The 14846-nt window shown below is 43.0% G+C and overlaps 1 protein-coding gene across 1 annotated transcript; it reads right to left on the minus strand.

Annotated features, from left to right (window-relative positions):
• Positions 1 to 9873: 9873 nt before the first annotated feature.
• SOWAHC (sosondowah ankyrin repeat domain family member C) lies at positions 9874 to 14758 on the minus strand. Its single transcript, XM_085053674.1, has one exon. The coding sequence runs from the start codon at positions 14756 to 14758 to the stop codon at positions 13247 to 13249; it is 1512 nt and encodes a 503-aa protein (XP_084909800.1). The 3' UTR covers positions 9874 to 13246.
• Between the last annotated feature and the right edge of the window lie 88 nt (positions 14759 to 14846).

Genomic DNA, 14846 nt, shown 5'->3' on the forward strand with positions numbered 1-14846 from the left:
CCTGGTCCTGCTGGCCACACTATTTCTCATACAGGCCAGGATGCCATTGGCCTTTTTGGCCACCTGGGCACACTGCTGGCTCATGTTGAGTCGGCTGTCGACCAGTACCCCCAAGTCTCTTTCTGCCTGGGCACTCTCCAGCCACTCTGTCCCCAGCCTATAGCACTGCAGGGGGTTATTGTGGCCAAAATGCAGGACTCGGCACTTGGACAAGCAGAATAAAGCTGGTGCTTCTTTCCAGCAGACAAGCACCAGAGCCAGTGCTTGGAAGAGATCAAGGTCTCTCACCCAGTGTGAGCAGGGCTAGCAGAGGACTGGGAGCTCCTCACTCAGCAGCAAGGAGCACGTAGTTTCACAGAGCTATGTTTGCAGCACCTGGGAGCTCAGGTATTTTAACTATACTCTGGTTGTGTAATTCTAAGGAGTCTGTTCCTGGGCTATAAGAATCCATCCTTTTTTTCTGCAGGATTTATAATGCTGTGTTGTCTTTTTCTCTGTGTAGAGCTTCTGAGTTTAGATGAAAAACCAGTTTGTTTTGGGGGCATGGAGTATATACCCCCGTACACTAAGAAGCACAGGCCTTGAGTAGTTGGTAGGCATGTTCTAAATAGTGTCAGAGAAAGCTATGGATTTGGACTGAGGATTGCTCAAAGTTTGTCTTTTTTCTCCCCTCCCAGTTCCTGTGAATTTACAAGATCATTGTTCCTCATCTTGTCAACAAACCAGCCTCAAATACCCAGGCTTTGTCCCCACCAAGAAAGTCCAAAAAGATAAATAATGTGAAGACAGCTGAAATGGTTGTTCAGATGTAACCACATCAGTATGGGTTACTGGTGCATAATTCATTTTTTTTTCTGTGTAAGTGCTGCTGGTTTTGAGTTGGTTTCAGTACACAGCCTATTTCTAAGAACACTACAACACTAGTTGCAGTTCCTGCCTGTTGTGCTGCTACCCCAACTTGACAGTCACTGCTGCTAAACAGCAGCAGAACTGAAATGCTGAGGAATGTGGATGGGAAGGGATTTTCTGGAGTTCAAGCAAAGCTTGTAAGGAGGACAGCTTAAACTGTAAATGTATTTGGGAGGTCAAGATTCTGTAGAGAAGATTAATTTGAGACTTTCAGGACAGGAAAGGAGATTTAGCCACACATCTTTCATTAAATAGTATGAGGAAATCCCCATGTCCAGCTTGGAAAATTTTGATATAAATTATTTAATTGCAGAATGACAGAGTCTTCCTGTGCAGTCCTAGCTCCAGCTAGTACACCCTTTATAAGTACCAAATTTAGAGCATATAATGGTAGAAAACAAACAAAGAATAACTGTTACACATACAAGAATACTGAAAAAATTGAATACTTTCCATTGTGATTAAAAAAATAAAACCCAATCAAGTTCTTAAATTCAAGCTGGCATTTAGGGGCTACAACAATGTAGAAACCTTGGCAGGATAAGGAGCATCGTCTGAAGGTTATTGTTATTATTCTTTTTCTGGTAAAGCAGGAGCCAGTTGTGCTAGAGTTTATCCCAATAATTTTAAAGGGAGCTGTTATTCTGTTGTTCTCTTAAACTTCTGACTACTTCTGGTTTCTTTTTTTTTTTTTTTTGTCAAACCCACAAAAATTTGTTAAGGGGGACTTGGTTAGTTCAGTACAAATTTTTGTTGCTTGCTTTCTGACCATTGTTTCTTTTAAATCTTACATGAGCAGAGGTACCTTGATAGGCTTGGAGCTTCAGTTCCATTCTTTGACAATCCAAGTACAGGAGAACTGCAGTTTGATATAACACTCAGAGTGAAAACTAGGTAGGTGTTAGGTTTCTTCTTAAAGTCATCTCTTCTGTTATTCAGTGTTCCTTTTCTGGCCCCCCCATTAATGACTGCTGAATAGTTTGAAAAGAATGCTGTAGACTACCAGTCTTGTGTGCTGCTAAGTGTTATATTCCTCTGCCCCTGGAAGCTCCTCTGTGTGCACACCATTGTCTATTTGTGCAGAGAGCCTAACAGGTTACACAGCAATATGAAGTGAGGAAACAAATCTGTAGAATTCTTAGAAGAGGAAAAAGGAATAGATCTGAAAAGGGATCCAGTGAGAATTACTGCAGAATAACATTGAAAATTACTTTAATTTGGCAAGTCATACAAGATTCATCTGCCTGTCGCCCCCCCCAAAAGAACAGACTCTATACCCTCACCTGTGACCTTCCCAATACTTTTTGAGGAAATAAGTGAGAAACAAGCCCCTTTGAGAAAACAAGGAAATACCAACTTCCTTCTTAGCTTTTGGTTTTCAAATATTTCCCACTGTCTAAGTCAAAAAGTTCTTTCATAAATCTTTGTTCATCTGGTTTTGACCCTGAGGCAGAACTAAACTCCCCAAGCACCCAACTCCTCAGAGAGACCATAATTCATTTTGAAGGCAATGGCAGCTCAGCTTTCAGTTGGGTTTGCAGGCTAAAGGACCCCACCCTCCATGGTCCCATACAAGAGGCTGTGGGTGCACATATTTGGGAGTGGGAATGGGATGGAACAGGGGGAATCAATGTCTTTCACATGTAAGTCCAGTTCGGCCTGCATTGGTATAACATCAAACCACAGTATAGGATCAAGAATCGTGCATAAAGTCACCTCCAGGCGCAGGTTTGCTACTCCAGAGCTTTGCTAAAGGCCAGGGTTCCAAAACACCAAACTTTCTTCTTAACTGTTTTAGTGCTTCCTAAACAAGGAAACACTTCGTACCCCAGAGCAGCAGTTCTTAAGCTTTGAAGCATGGAGCACTCTGTGGCAGAGCTCAGAGAAGCAGCTGGTTATTCACACAATAACAGGGCTTGTACATTAATATGGCTATTTTGAAGCTAATTAACAGAACATAACAAAAGAAATAAAAGTTACATTGAGTAACTTCTTGAAGGTACTCTGTAATCTGTGGACTAACAACTGGTCTGCAATGCCTTAATTTGCTGTGACATAGTTTGTGGTATGCAAATAATGGAGAACTCTGGCTCTCCATTGAATAATTACCATAACAATTTACGTTGGCTTAAAAGTACTTATCCTCAGAATGTCCTTGTTCCCTCCTTTGACTTCAGAAAGATTAAAAAGAGTAACTGATACAATAATTTAACTTCTTGATGACCATATTAGTCTTGTAGAACCCGCTCAATCAAGATGCTGATACTGCTGCTGAAAAAATACAAGTTGTCTGACACACACCTCCACCAAATTTATTTCTGCACTTGACATAAACAAAGTGTAGCTAAGGTCAAACATGAGGAAGCTCTAGTTAATCATAGTTCTGGAGTGAAGTAGAAGCAATGGACATAAATTAGTGTAATACAGACCAATTCTCAGAAAAAAAAAACCCTGAGATTTTATTATTATCTCCCTGTGAGACTGCAATTTGCAATTTGCGCTGTAATTCCATCAGCTGTTTTTTCTGCTGCTGTGCATAATCAGATATAACATCACATGTCATTAAAGAAACAATTATTCTAACAACAGACTAATAAATGGCTTCTGTTAGATGCAGGATTTAGCCAGAAAACATAAATAGACCTTTTACATCAATACCAGTGAGGATTAACAGTGACATTTTTATGTCACCCACTCATTTGTGAATTGCCACATTGTCACTCCAAGCCACACGGTGGAGGGGAAAAAAAAAGGAGACAACCAGCAAATGCAAAGTTATCATTCGTGGGAGTGAAAAAACGGACTATTTAAAGATGTTAGTCAAAAACTCTAAAATTAGCACATATTTGAATCCCACATGAATTCCATATTTAAGATTGTAGGATTGAATATTTCATGAGAATTTGGTTGAACAGATTTTTTTTGGGGGGTGTGTACAGTACTTCCTACTTATTCACAGTCTTCCCGTGTTAACTTGTACAACTCATACAGTATTTGTGTGCCTCTTATTTCCTCAGGTTTATAATTTTTGGGATATATTTTAAGCCGTATTTCCCATTCTTTTATGTGGATTAGAAGCAGTTTAGTGGTGTCTGCAGAGAATCTACAGATGCTCTGTATGGGTAGAGAAATTCTGCTGTTCTGATGAAATGTGGGAATCTGAAGATCCTACAATAACAATTAATCTCTTTTTCTTCACAATCCACAAATTGAAAAAAAATATTATTGGGAGCAGCAGGGACAATTTGATTCCCAATTGATTGATAGTTAAAGTTATACTGCAAAATTAGAAAAAAATTCAAATGCCAATTTTTCAACAGAGGTTTTTTTTCAGCAATTATTTTCTTAGATGCACATAAAAAGCTTTCTGTAGCACTCATCATTATGGTAGCTAGCTATCCATCCCAGGATATAAATGCAAGTTGTCAGCTAAAGCCTTGCAGGTAGTCTTGCAGTCACACACTGATTTTCACATACATTCATTGACTAGGTTGGGCTTAAATTCCTTCCTAGGAATATTTTATCAGTTAAGCCTGAATGCAAGTGTGTCCTTTAAACTAGTTTCAAGGATAAAGATTTGAAGATTCAAGCTAATGATAGCCTTTTAGTGCTATTTGAAATGTCATAAATGCCAAATGCTCTAGAAGATTTTGAAATGAGTTGACTGGCTCCCAGGAAAGTCATAGTGAGGTGCTAGGGAAAAGCAGGAAAAAGTCTAGCCAAAAGCAGCATACCTTTTCTTTTTTTTATGTGTGTACATACATTTGATCTATTTTGCAGGCATGATCCCTGCCTGGCTGCCACCATTCAAGCAGGCTACAAAAATTCTAGGGACTGTGGGTGAGGAACTACATCCTTTCTTGCATTTGGACATCTGATATTATGGGATACTGACTGTGCAATGTCACGAGCAAATGTTTTCACAGCTTAATGCATTTCCTCCTCAATCAATCAATCAATCAATCAATCAATCAATTTCCACTTTTTCAGTATAATTTCCCTGTTGTTTCATTCAATCTCAAGTCAAACAAGCAGGCAAAACCTTCATGAGGCCACAAAGGACCATAAAAAAAAAAAGCCACATTGGCACCATTGGCAACAACTCCATAGCTTATGGCAACAATTCCTTTTCAAAAAGAACACTGGTGGAAAAGTAACATTCTGAGAGTAGGTAATTCTTCGTTACTGACCCCCTACTGTAACAGGTCAGAGCGATTTAAACCAGGCACCAGAAAAGGACACCTGAAGAACACTAGTGTGGAATGTGGAACACTAAAATCATTCAATGGTTACAAAGAAAGGAGCAGTTTCCCCGTACTGCTTTCTCACTGTGTGTACTGGCAGGTTTGAGATGGGTTGCTTCTTTTTTCCATTGTCTTTACAACAGGCATTCAGTTTGAAGGGTGTGTAGGAAAGTGAACTTTCAAAATGTTAGTCATCTATAAAGTTACAGCATTCTACTTTCAACAGGATGTGAGGCAAAGTTTTCCAGAACTTTGATTCAATTACAGAGGCATCAAAAGGGGCACATTTGTAAGGGGATGATGTGGGCATTCCAGTTAGCCAGAAGTCCCATTTAGCACCCATCGTAAAAGATACTACTTTTGGCATGGTTAATGGAATAATCATTGGAAAGCCTGTGAACTATGTGCAGTGTTTGTTATTCAAAGCAGACTATTCACAGTGTTGCCTTTAAGGTACACAATACTAAAATCATGGAGAAAGTGTGGTCTTTTTCTACATTTGCCCACCAACTTTAAGTTTTGCCTCTGTTATAATTAAAACGATGTATGTGGAGACCTTTATCATTAGCACAATTTTTGTTCTTTCACTACTGAAGTTTAAAATAGAAAAGGAAAGCTTAGTTTTTTCATTTAATTATTAATAGAGGTATTTTTTTATTTGAAGCATCCCCATTTTCTGAGATTTATAGATCTATTAAACAATATTTATGCAATCCAAGCTACTAAAAAATAGAGAGGAAAAAAAGGGGACATGTGTGGGATGTAGCTAGGAAAGAAGAGCATAAGTACAGAACGGATGAAGATGCACAGTACTGTGCTCCCAAGAGCTCTGCACTTTGCCAAGCACCATCAGCAGACTTTTTCATAGCAGGTCTTTGCTACCTAGTGGAAAACCAGTTGCCTTGTTTTTAGTTTTGCCTTGTTTTTCCAGTCTAGAAGAAACCACACTTCAATTCAGAATTCTCTGATTTGTTATCTGTTCTGAGCTAAATTGTAAACTTTGCAATGATGCAAAAAATAACAACTGCTATTCTGTACATCAGGTATATCAGAGAGAAAAAAGCAGTCCCTCAGTGCATACAGCAGAAGTGTCTGCTCTTGCCTGTTTGCAAACTTTGCTTCAGATAAATTTACCCCAGATCCAGGAAAAGGTTTGGGTTCTAATTTTATTTAAGCCCCAGAAATGTAAACACTGGATAAAGGCCACTACCACATTTCTCTTACATACACAAGTTCAAGAGCTGCCCAGCACTTTAATTATCCCAGAAACAAAAATTTGGCTTCAAGGAGATGAGATTACTGCTGGAACTTGAAGCAGACTTTCGAAGTTGAGAAAATTTCAAGTTAAAACACAAAAGCCTAATATTTCGTAGAATGCTGACAGCTGTCAGTGACTTACTACACAGCCCTTGAAAGACATACTGGGGATATAGTACTGCAAGCTCTTACCCATGATACAACAAACTCATTTTGCACCTCCCATGCAATGAAAAAACATCCTTAATGATGTATCTTAAGAACAATGATGTATCTTAATAGATATGATAATCTTGCAGCAACCTCTTTACAGTAGTTTCCTGTAGCCACTGTTCAGTGTTGATCCAGCTGATTTCTGTCAGTAGCTAGAGATTAAAAACAGACTGTTAATTAGCTATGTCAGCTATATGAGGTACTTTGCACCATTTAACACCAAGAGTCTTCTCAGCACTCTGATTTCACCCATAGTTCAGTTCATGTCATTTATTCACACGTGAAAGTGTAATATCTGTGTAAATGTCACAGGCAGATGAAATGTAGCATCTTTGCTTCCACCCCCATTCAAGGAAGAACTACCAGAAGCTTCAAAAGGCCTCACTTACCAGTCCTGGAGCCCACAGTGTGCAGCTGCAGATTGCAGGGTGGCTGCTGTGACACAGAGTCTGTTCCAGCCAGCCCAGCTGCTACAGAAGGGCATTTCAAGAGGCAGAAGACAAGTGTGATGTTGGTAGCTAATGGTCCTGCTGTGGGAAGCAGCTGAAGCAATAGGACTTACCTGCATTCCTTTAATTACACTGTCCCAAACTGTCAGTTATTTCCCTAAGTAAGAAACTATGCTCCAGGTAGCAAGGAAAAGAAATAGCAAATACAGAAGTCCTTATACATTCAAGTGTTACAAATACGTTTTCTGTTACTTTGATGCTTTATGTTGTGCAAGTGTATGTCCAGTGTTCAGAGACATCTTTATAGCCTGCACAGTTGATTTTGTCTTTCTATATTCAAAGTAGTAAAAGGGACAGCACCTCTTTAGTATGAAATGTCTCAAGGGATTTCTGTGCCTTAACATACATTGCAGGTATCCTTTATTTCTTTTTTAAAAGGAAAAAAAAAAAATCCCCACATGTCCAGAATAGCCAACTGCTCCACCCAACCAACCATCACTGCACCCATCGTCAAAAAGAGACATCTGTTATTTATGCCCACCCTATTATCAGTTTCCCAGGCACTCCTAAGGAATTGCAATGCGAAATTACTGGGAGAGCTCAACAGCCAGCCAGCAAAAGTGAAAGGCTTCTGGCTTCAGCAGAGAAGGACTGAGGAAATGCCCAGATACAGCCCACATGACTGAATTATTCTGGTAGTTAGTAGCATTTGAGATTAGGTTTACAAAGTCTCTTTTCATGGACAAGGATCAATGCAAGGATACATTCCACAGGCTTTCTGCTTTAGACTGACAGCAGTCCGCTTCAATTACTTACCTGCATCAATGCAGAGCCATGCATGGACATGGATCTGTTCACTTCCATCACTCTCACCAGTCCCACTGCATGTTTGCCAAATGCCTCTTAATGAAAAAAGGGCAGGTTTAAATAGATTAATGTGAGTTGCCCCCAGGAACCCAGGAGAGGGGAGAGTTTACAGCTGTCTATGCAGAAGGGTAGGTATACCTAAATACACCACAGTGGTTCATTTGGCATGGCTGATCTACCTGAAAAACACAGAATGCTTCTGCACCTTGACCTGAGTATTACCTGCTCTAAGGGCATCTCGTGCCACCAGCAGCTTCACTCCTTGTAAAAGTCTCAAAATATGGTTTCTTCAGGTTTTACCACAGGAGATGAACTGCTTAACTATTAACACAGTTTTATTAAAAGCAAACACAAAATTTGGTAGGTTGGCTCAGTTTTCCCAATAATGCGTACATGTTAGAATGTGGCAACACTAAATCTGGCTAAACTGAAAAATCATAGAAGACAATTCTGGAACAGCTGTAAAATTATGTTTCTTTATAACAAAACTAGGAATTCAAAATCCTGTTTCATTTTTTCTGTCAAACTGTTCATAGTTAACACAAACTGACAAGCTAGTCCTTCTCCTAATCTCTTCTAATAATCTCATGCTTCCTTCTTTGCACACTCAGATGAAGACATGAAAAGAATGAAAGTATGTACCTTCTTTTTTCTTCAATGCCAAGAAGGAAACAAAATGCACAACTCAACTACTTTTTTTTCTGGATGAAGTCCCTGAAGTTTAGTCTACCGCCTTCAGGTTCATATGCATTCCATGTAACTCAAGGTGTATTAAATCAAGACTGTAATCCCCTTAGCCCTCCTTTCTAGCTAATGGAAAAGTAAGTTAGCAATGCAATGCTCAAAGGCTTGATGTTGGGCTATTGTAATGTACCAGGACTGTGCTGCAACAGCTGTAGTTACACTCAACACAAGAGTTGTTTGTGCTATTGCAAACAGTACTAGCCACACTAGGAAATGTTGGTAAGAGGGCCAACTAGCATCAGACATTAATTTATGTCAGAGCTCTCTCTTAACTATTAAGCAAGTCTTATGACTTAAAGCAAGTCATCTCTCTTAACTATTACTCTGCAGGAGAAGGGATGTATGTTTAGATACAATCTTCTGAAGTACTAGTCAAGCCATTGCATGATCAGTAAGCCTCAAGTAGAGTGCTCTCCTACCAAGTTCTCCACTTCCCCCATAACCTCAGCTGCTTTCACATGCCTCTGTTCTCTCAAATTTCCATGAACACTTCCTCCTCCCTTCTTCTCTCACTTGTGTCACTGTACTACTGATCTAGGGTTGCTTGGTTTGAAGCTACATGCATCTTGATCCACCAGTACGGTAAGAGCTGAGATTTTTTCAGTTTAAGCACAAATCTGGAGGTCTGTTAGGAGCTACTGGCCACATGATGTTTACTAGTTTTAACATATCTTCTGGTAAGGCAACAGCTTCAAAGAATTTTTAGATACACCAAAATCCCACAGTCTAGCTTAGTAATGAAATGAAACTTCCCTCTACAGAAGCCACTAGCTGTAGGTAAGACACATTACAAAATACCTTAATCCTAAACCTTTTTTAATTTGGTGTTGACCTCTACACAGTGACTAAAACTAGTATTAGTCTTTCCAGAGTCAGAGATATTAAGCCGCACAGAAGTAAGGTCAGGATGCTATTTTCAGTTAAGCAATGCCACTCTCCCAGGCCCTTATTTAGACATACTTGTCTACAACAAAAATTGTTGTGTCTTCATTTACTTTGACATGAGTTATTATAAAGTAGCTGCCAAAGGAAAATGTTGCTGTCTTGCAAATAACTCTACTGTATTTTTTCCATGTCTTACTCCTTGAGTGCTAGGCAGCATCAAACATCCTGATGATTAAAAAACCCCAACACAAAACAGTAGTTTTAACAGCTGATATGCACCTAAGGATGTAGCATACAGGAGCCAATTCAAGCATAAACAATTCATGGGCTCTTTTTATTTCGTAAAACTAAAGCTTACAGATTCTCAACTCATAACCATTCAGACAGACAACCACAGAAAGTGTATTAATAAAATCCAACAGGCTTCCAGGCCTCTAAAATTTTTCAAACTTAAGGTACAAAAAAAGATACCACGTTTACATGACAGTCTTGCTGCCTTACACACCATCATAAAAAGTGAACACATTCAGTAACTTCAGGCGTACCATTAAAAAGATACCAGTAAGTGCTCCAGTTTTCTGTACCATACAACTTTATTTCAGTCACATCTTTCTAGGCAATGTATCCAAAATATTTGACTCAAGCACACCTTTAGACTGCAAATATACTGAAATAGGGCATTGAGTCTTTCCTATCTCAAAAAAAAACCCACTAAGTTTTAGCTCATGTTATAAAAAGTAACCATGTGGAATGTGACAAGTCATAATGTGAAATCAAAGTGCTTTATTCCCATAGCGCAGACAGACACAAGTGGTTATCTAACCATTCCTTAGTATACCTCAAATGCCAAAAGAGATATTTGCTCTGTTGCACCCCACCTTGCAAAGACCTTTGGGCCACTATGGTGAAATTTCATTGACTGAGAGCTAAACAGTATCAGTGGACCAATAATTTCACTTTGATACTTCAAATAATGAGTTATAAATGAGGTGTCTATTATTTTTCAAGTTCCCTTAATAATTTGCGAAGTTCTACTGTATTCTGCAACATTATATTCCAGTTAGTCCCTTAAAATCCAAGGTGTGATCTATTTGAAAGCCTCAAATTATTTCCCCAGAACCCAACAGCTGTCTAAGACTCAGTATTTTTCTGCAATTCTTTGCTATTTGCATGTGAAGAGAAAAATGCTTCATCCAAAAGCCTGCATGAAAGAATTATTAACTCTCAAAGCAGAAAACTACTTTAATAAGGTTTGGACATCAGTAGTTGCGTGGAATATGTGCTCAATTCAGATGTGGCCATACTGAAGAGTACTCACGTTTCAGGTGTTCAGTCAGAAAACCTTCTTAGAGAACTCTAAAAACCTATTTATCTTCCAGAGAGAAGGAAGTTTAAGACTTAGGCATTTAATGCTCTTTTCAGTTACAACAGAATTAGCTCTATGTTATAATGTGTATGATTAATCCCTCCATTTCAGACACCCCATTGTACAGTTTAAATGGGGAAGGCTGAGGGAAAATTTCTGGTCCCATCCCACAGACATATAGACAAAGTGCTTTGCAAGACTGATCTTATCTATCATATTTGTGGCAACCAACCCAAAATGAAGGCACATGAAATCTCTAACAATATAGCTTATAAATTGTAAACTAAAGCTGAACCTCTATAATTTCTAGTCTTTTTGCACAAAAGAAATGACCAGCACCTATGCAGAGGTTCTATTTTTTTTTTTTTAATGTAGCTTTTCTCCAGAAATAGTTGTGTCACTTGCATGCCTGTGCAGACACAGTCATTTGTTAGATTTTGACATGAAGTGAAGAAATTGGTTGTTTATCTGCATGGAAAGTCTGATACCAATGCATCAGAAGCACTTCCTTCCCATTGCTACAAGAAATGTAAGCCATCAGCAACAGCCACAGACAGCTGTTACCTCAAAAGTGCACAACTCCCAGAGCAGTTTTCCTGTGAGGTGTTCTGCAGCTTGTGGCATGCATTTAATCAGTGTCTCAAATTTGGATTTTAACATGTCAAAGCCTATCTACTTTTGGTTAGTTACAGGCCAGGCACGCACTTGCATCTTAAGGATGCCAACTCGAAACATGCTTTGACAGATGCTGCATTGAAACTGGCCAGAGCTTAACAACTAAACACAGATGAGCTGCTACACTGAGTAGCATTCAGGATCCACGGTCAGCTCAATACCTCAGCTCTTAAGGAAAGCCGAATATGGATATAAATCTGCATCCTAGATTTCACTGGAACTGCTACCTTTAAAGCAGAGAAACGAGATTCAAGGTTTCCAAAAGCTTTAGCAGATGGATAGGCTCGTCAATCAGTTTTAATAAGACTTACTAGGCTGTCAAACAACAGTTCAAAGCCGTGGCTATCGCTTCTCTAGAAATACAGGTTTAAAAGAACTCAAACACCACTGCCATCACGTAACTAGAACATGTAATTATGCAGCTTCATTCAGAATGATAAACAGGGACAGAGTTTCAGAGTTCTAGATTTTCAATGTATGTGTGAATTCACACATCTTCCTTTTTCTTTCTTCCCCTCTCTTCTGTTTTTTCTCTATTTCTGCATGAAGTCAGTTGAAGGGATTGGCACACAAGTTACTAGAGAACACAGACCTGTAGCTGTTACACTACAGGACCACATTAGAGTTTCATGAAGATTTCATGCAATGGTGTCTGTGCTCTTTAACGCTAAAAGAGAACAACTTTCACAGATAACACATACAACACGATTTTGTGATTTTAAATGCAGTGAGTTACACAAAGAACATTAACAAGAACTGACCAGACTTAATAACTGGAACTGCGCTAGGTCTGGCACTTGAGAATTCACAGTGATTAAAATAAAATTGCTTTGCCTAAGACAAAACATAGGATACCAAATATATATAAAAACTCTTTGCTTCTATTATCTTGTGTTAGTATTCCAACAGTGACAAGCAAGCTCAGTAGTACCTCAGACAGCAAAGACTTCTGCACATGGTTAACTTTATTCATTGCTTGCTGTGCAAAGGATTTTTTAAATAATATATTTATGATGTCAAATCAGGCAATTTTCAATGCATAAAGTCAACACAGGCTTAACTCTTTGATGGATTGAAGCTTGGATTCTGACAAGAAACCATTCTCTACCATCTCATTTTGTGCACCCAACTCCACACTGTGCCAGGTGGTATTGCTGTTAAAGAGAAACTTAAGGTATACTTGTATATTACTGAGGTGTTCTTCTGACATAGCAAGTTGTTTGCTAATAGTTTATAGTACCAGTTGATAATATAAGAGTAAAGCATTTGCACTTTTCTTTCCCCCACTCACTTTGCTAATCCTAGTAAATCCACTAACACAGGTTTAAGATCCCAAGCCTGCTTCCAGAGAGAAAGGAGCACAGCTTTTAAACACCCCAGCGTTTCTCAATCCACCCGCCGCCTCCCATTTCAGCACTGAGGGCTGAAGCAGCTGCTCTCCGGAGCTGTGAGCTCCCAGAGCCCTGCTGGGCTCACTGAGCACACCGAGCTGAGAGTTAAAGCAAGACACTCAGGACCCATCTGGCCGGAGTCCACGAGCGTAGATGAGCAACCACTCGTACCTGCCTCACCTTCTGTGCTACACCTTAGGGCACTTTGGTCCGTGCATCACCTCCCAGACCTCCTGCTCCCCGGCCTTATCCAAACACATTGGACTTCGGCCTGAGCTTGAAGGATGATTTCAGGGATTTCTCCTCATGCTCTTCCTCCTCCGTGTCACCACGAAAGGAGGGTGTGTTGTGGATGATCTGAGTCCTGAAGCGGATCTTATTAAGCCGAGGCTTCATCCGTCCGCTGCCAGAGGCTTTCCTGGTCATCTCCTTGCCTTTGCCTGGCACCGATGCCCCATCGGTGCCTTCAGCTTCCTCCCCACTGCCGTGATGGTGGTGGGAGAGCCGGTAGTTCATGAGATTGGACGGCAACACCTTGGAGAGCCTCCAGCGCCCGCTCCCATTGCCAGCATGCCCTTCTTCCTCCTCCTCCTCCTCCTCCAGGGCCCCCACGAGGCTCCGCATGTCCCCCGAGGTGCCCTGCTGCAGGTACTGCGCAGCCTTGCGCCCGCTGTAGTCGCGGATGTCCACGTCGGCGTCGTAGGCTCCCACCAGCAGCTTCACGACCTCGGCGTGGCCGTGCATGGCGGCGATGTGCAGCGCCGTGTGCCCGCCGCTCGTGCGGGCGTTGATGTCCACGGGCAGCCCGTGCCGCTGGGCGAAGTTGACCAGCGTGGCCAGCAGCTCCTGCCGCCCGTGCTTGGCGGCCCAGTGCAGCACTGTGAAGCCGGTGATGAAGTCCCGCTTGCAGAGCAACGCCGGCTCGCAGCTCAGCAGCCCCTCCAGGCTCTCCCACCGCCCGTCCGAGGCCGACAGCATCCAGGCGTGCTCCAGCGGGTCCAGTGCCACGGAGCCGGTGGTGCTCCCCTCCTCCTCGGCGGAGGACGAGGCCACCGAGGCGCTGTCCGAGTCGCGGCCGCGGCCCCCGCCGGGGAGGGCGCCGCGCTTCAGCTGGGGGGAGCTGCTCCGCACCGCCTCCCGCAGGCTCCGCCGGCCGCCGCCCTGCGCCGCCGCCCCGGGGGCTCCCTCCGCCGCCCCCGCCTCGTCCGCCGGCGGGGGCCGCCCCGGGCCCGCCGCTACCGCCGTCTCCTCGCCGCCGCCTCCGCCTCCGCCGCGACCGGGCGGCGGGCCCCGCCGGGAGCCCCTCCGCTGGCCTCGAGCCACCGCCGGGCTCGGCCGGGGCGGCTCGCCCCGCTGCCCCGCGGGCTGCGGGCGGCTGCCGGCATCCTCGCCTGCCGCCGGCGGCGTCTCCTCAGCGCCTGCCCGTGGGGAGGGCGGCGGGCTCGGCTGCTCCGCGCTGTTTGCCGCCGCCGGCTCCTGCTCCCCGGTGGTCAGGGGGGCGGCGGCGGGGGGCTCCGGGGCGCAGTACCGGCGGCGGAGGTGCACGTACTTGACGCCGGTGCCGGGCTCCTGGCGCACGGTGGCCACTGCGTTGACCAGCTCCTTGAAGCGGTGCCGACCGGCGGCGCGGCGGGCGGGATCCGCGGGGTTCAGCCAGTCCCGGAAATGCTCCAGCAGCTCCGCGTTGCGCGCCCGTCCGCCCCGCTCCGCCAGAAACCGCACCACCGACTCCTGCTGCAGCTCCGCCGGTTCCGCCATCGCCGCCGCTACCCCATCGCGCCGCCGCCGCTCCTCCTGCTGCTACTGCCGCTGCTGGTGACGGTGGTGGTAGTGGTGGTGCGGGCGC

This window comes from Lichenostomus cassidix, chromosome 1 (genome assembly GCF_008360975.1).
Source record: "Lichenostomus cassidix isolate B80296 chromosome 1, HeHo_3.0, whole genome shotgun sequence".
Lineage (NCBI taxonomy): Eukaryota > Metazoa > Chordata > Aves > Passeriformes > Meliphagidae > Lichenostomus > Lichenostomus cassidix.

What these genes read in the sequence shown, in the direction of transcription:
- SOWAHC (XM_085053674.1), bottom strand. Translation starts at nt 14,758, where the DNA reads ATGGCGGAACCGGCGGAGCTGCAGCAGGAGTCGGTGGTGCGGTTTCTG.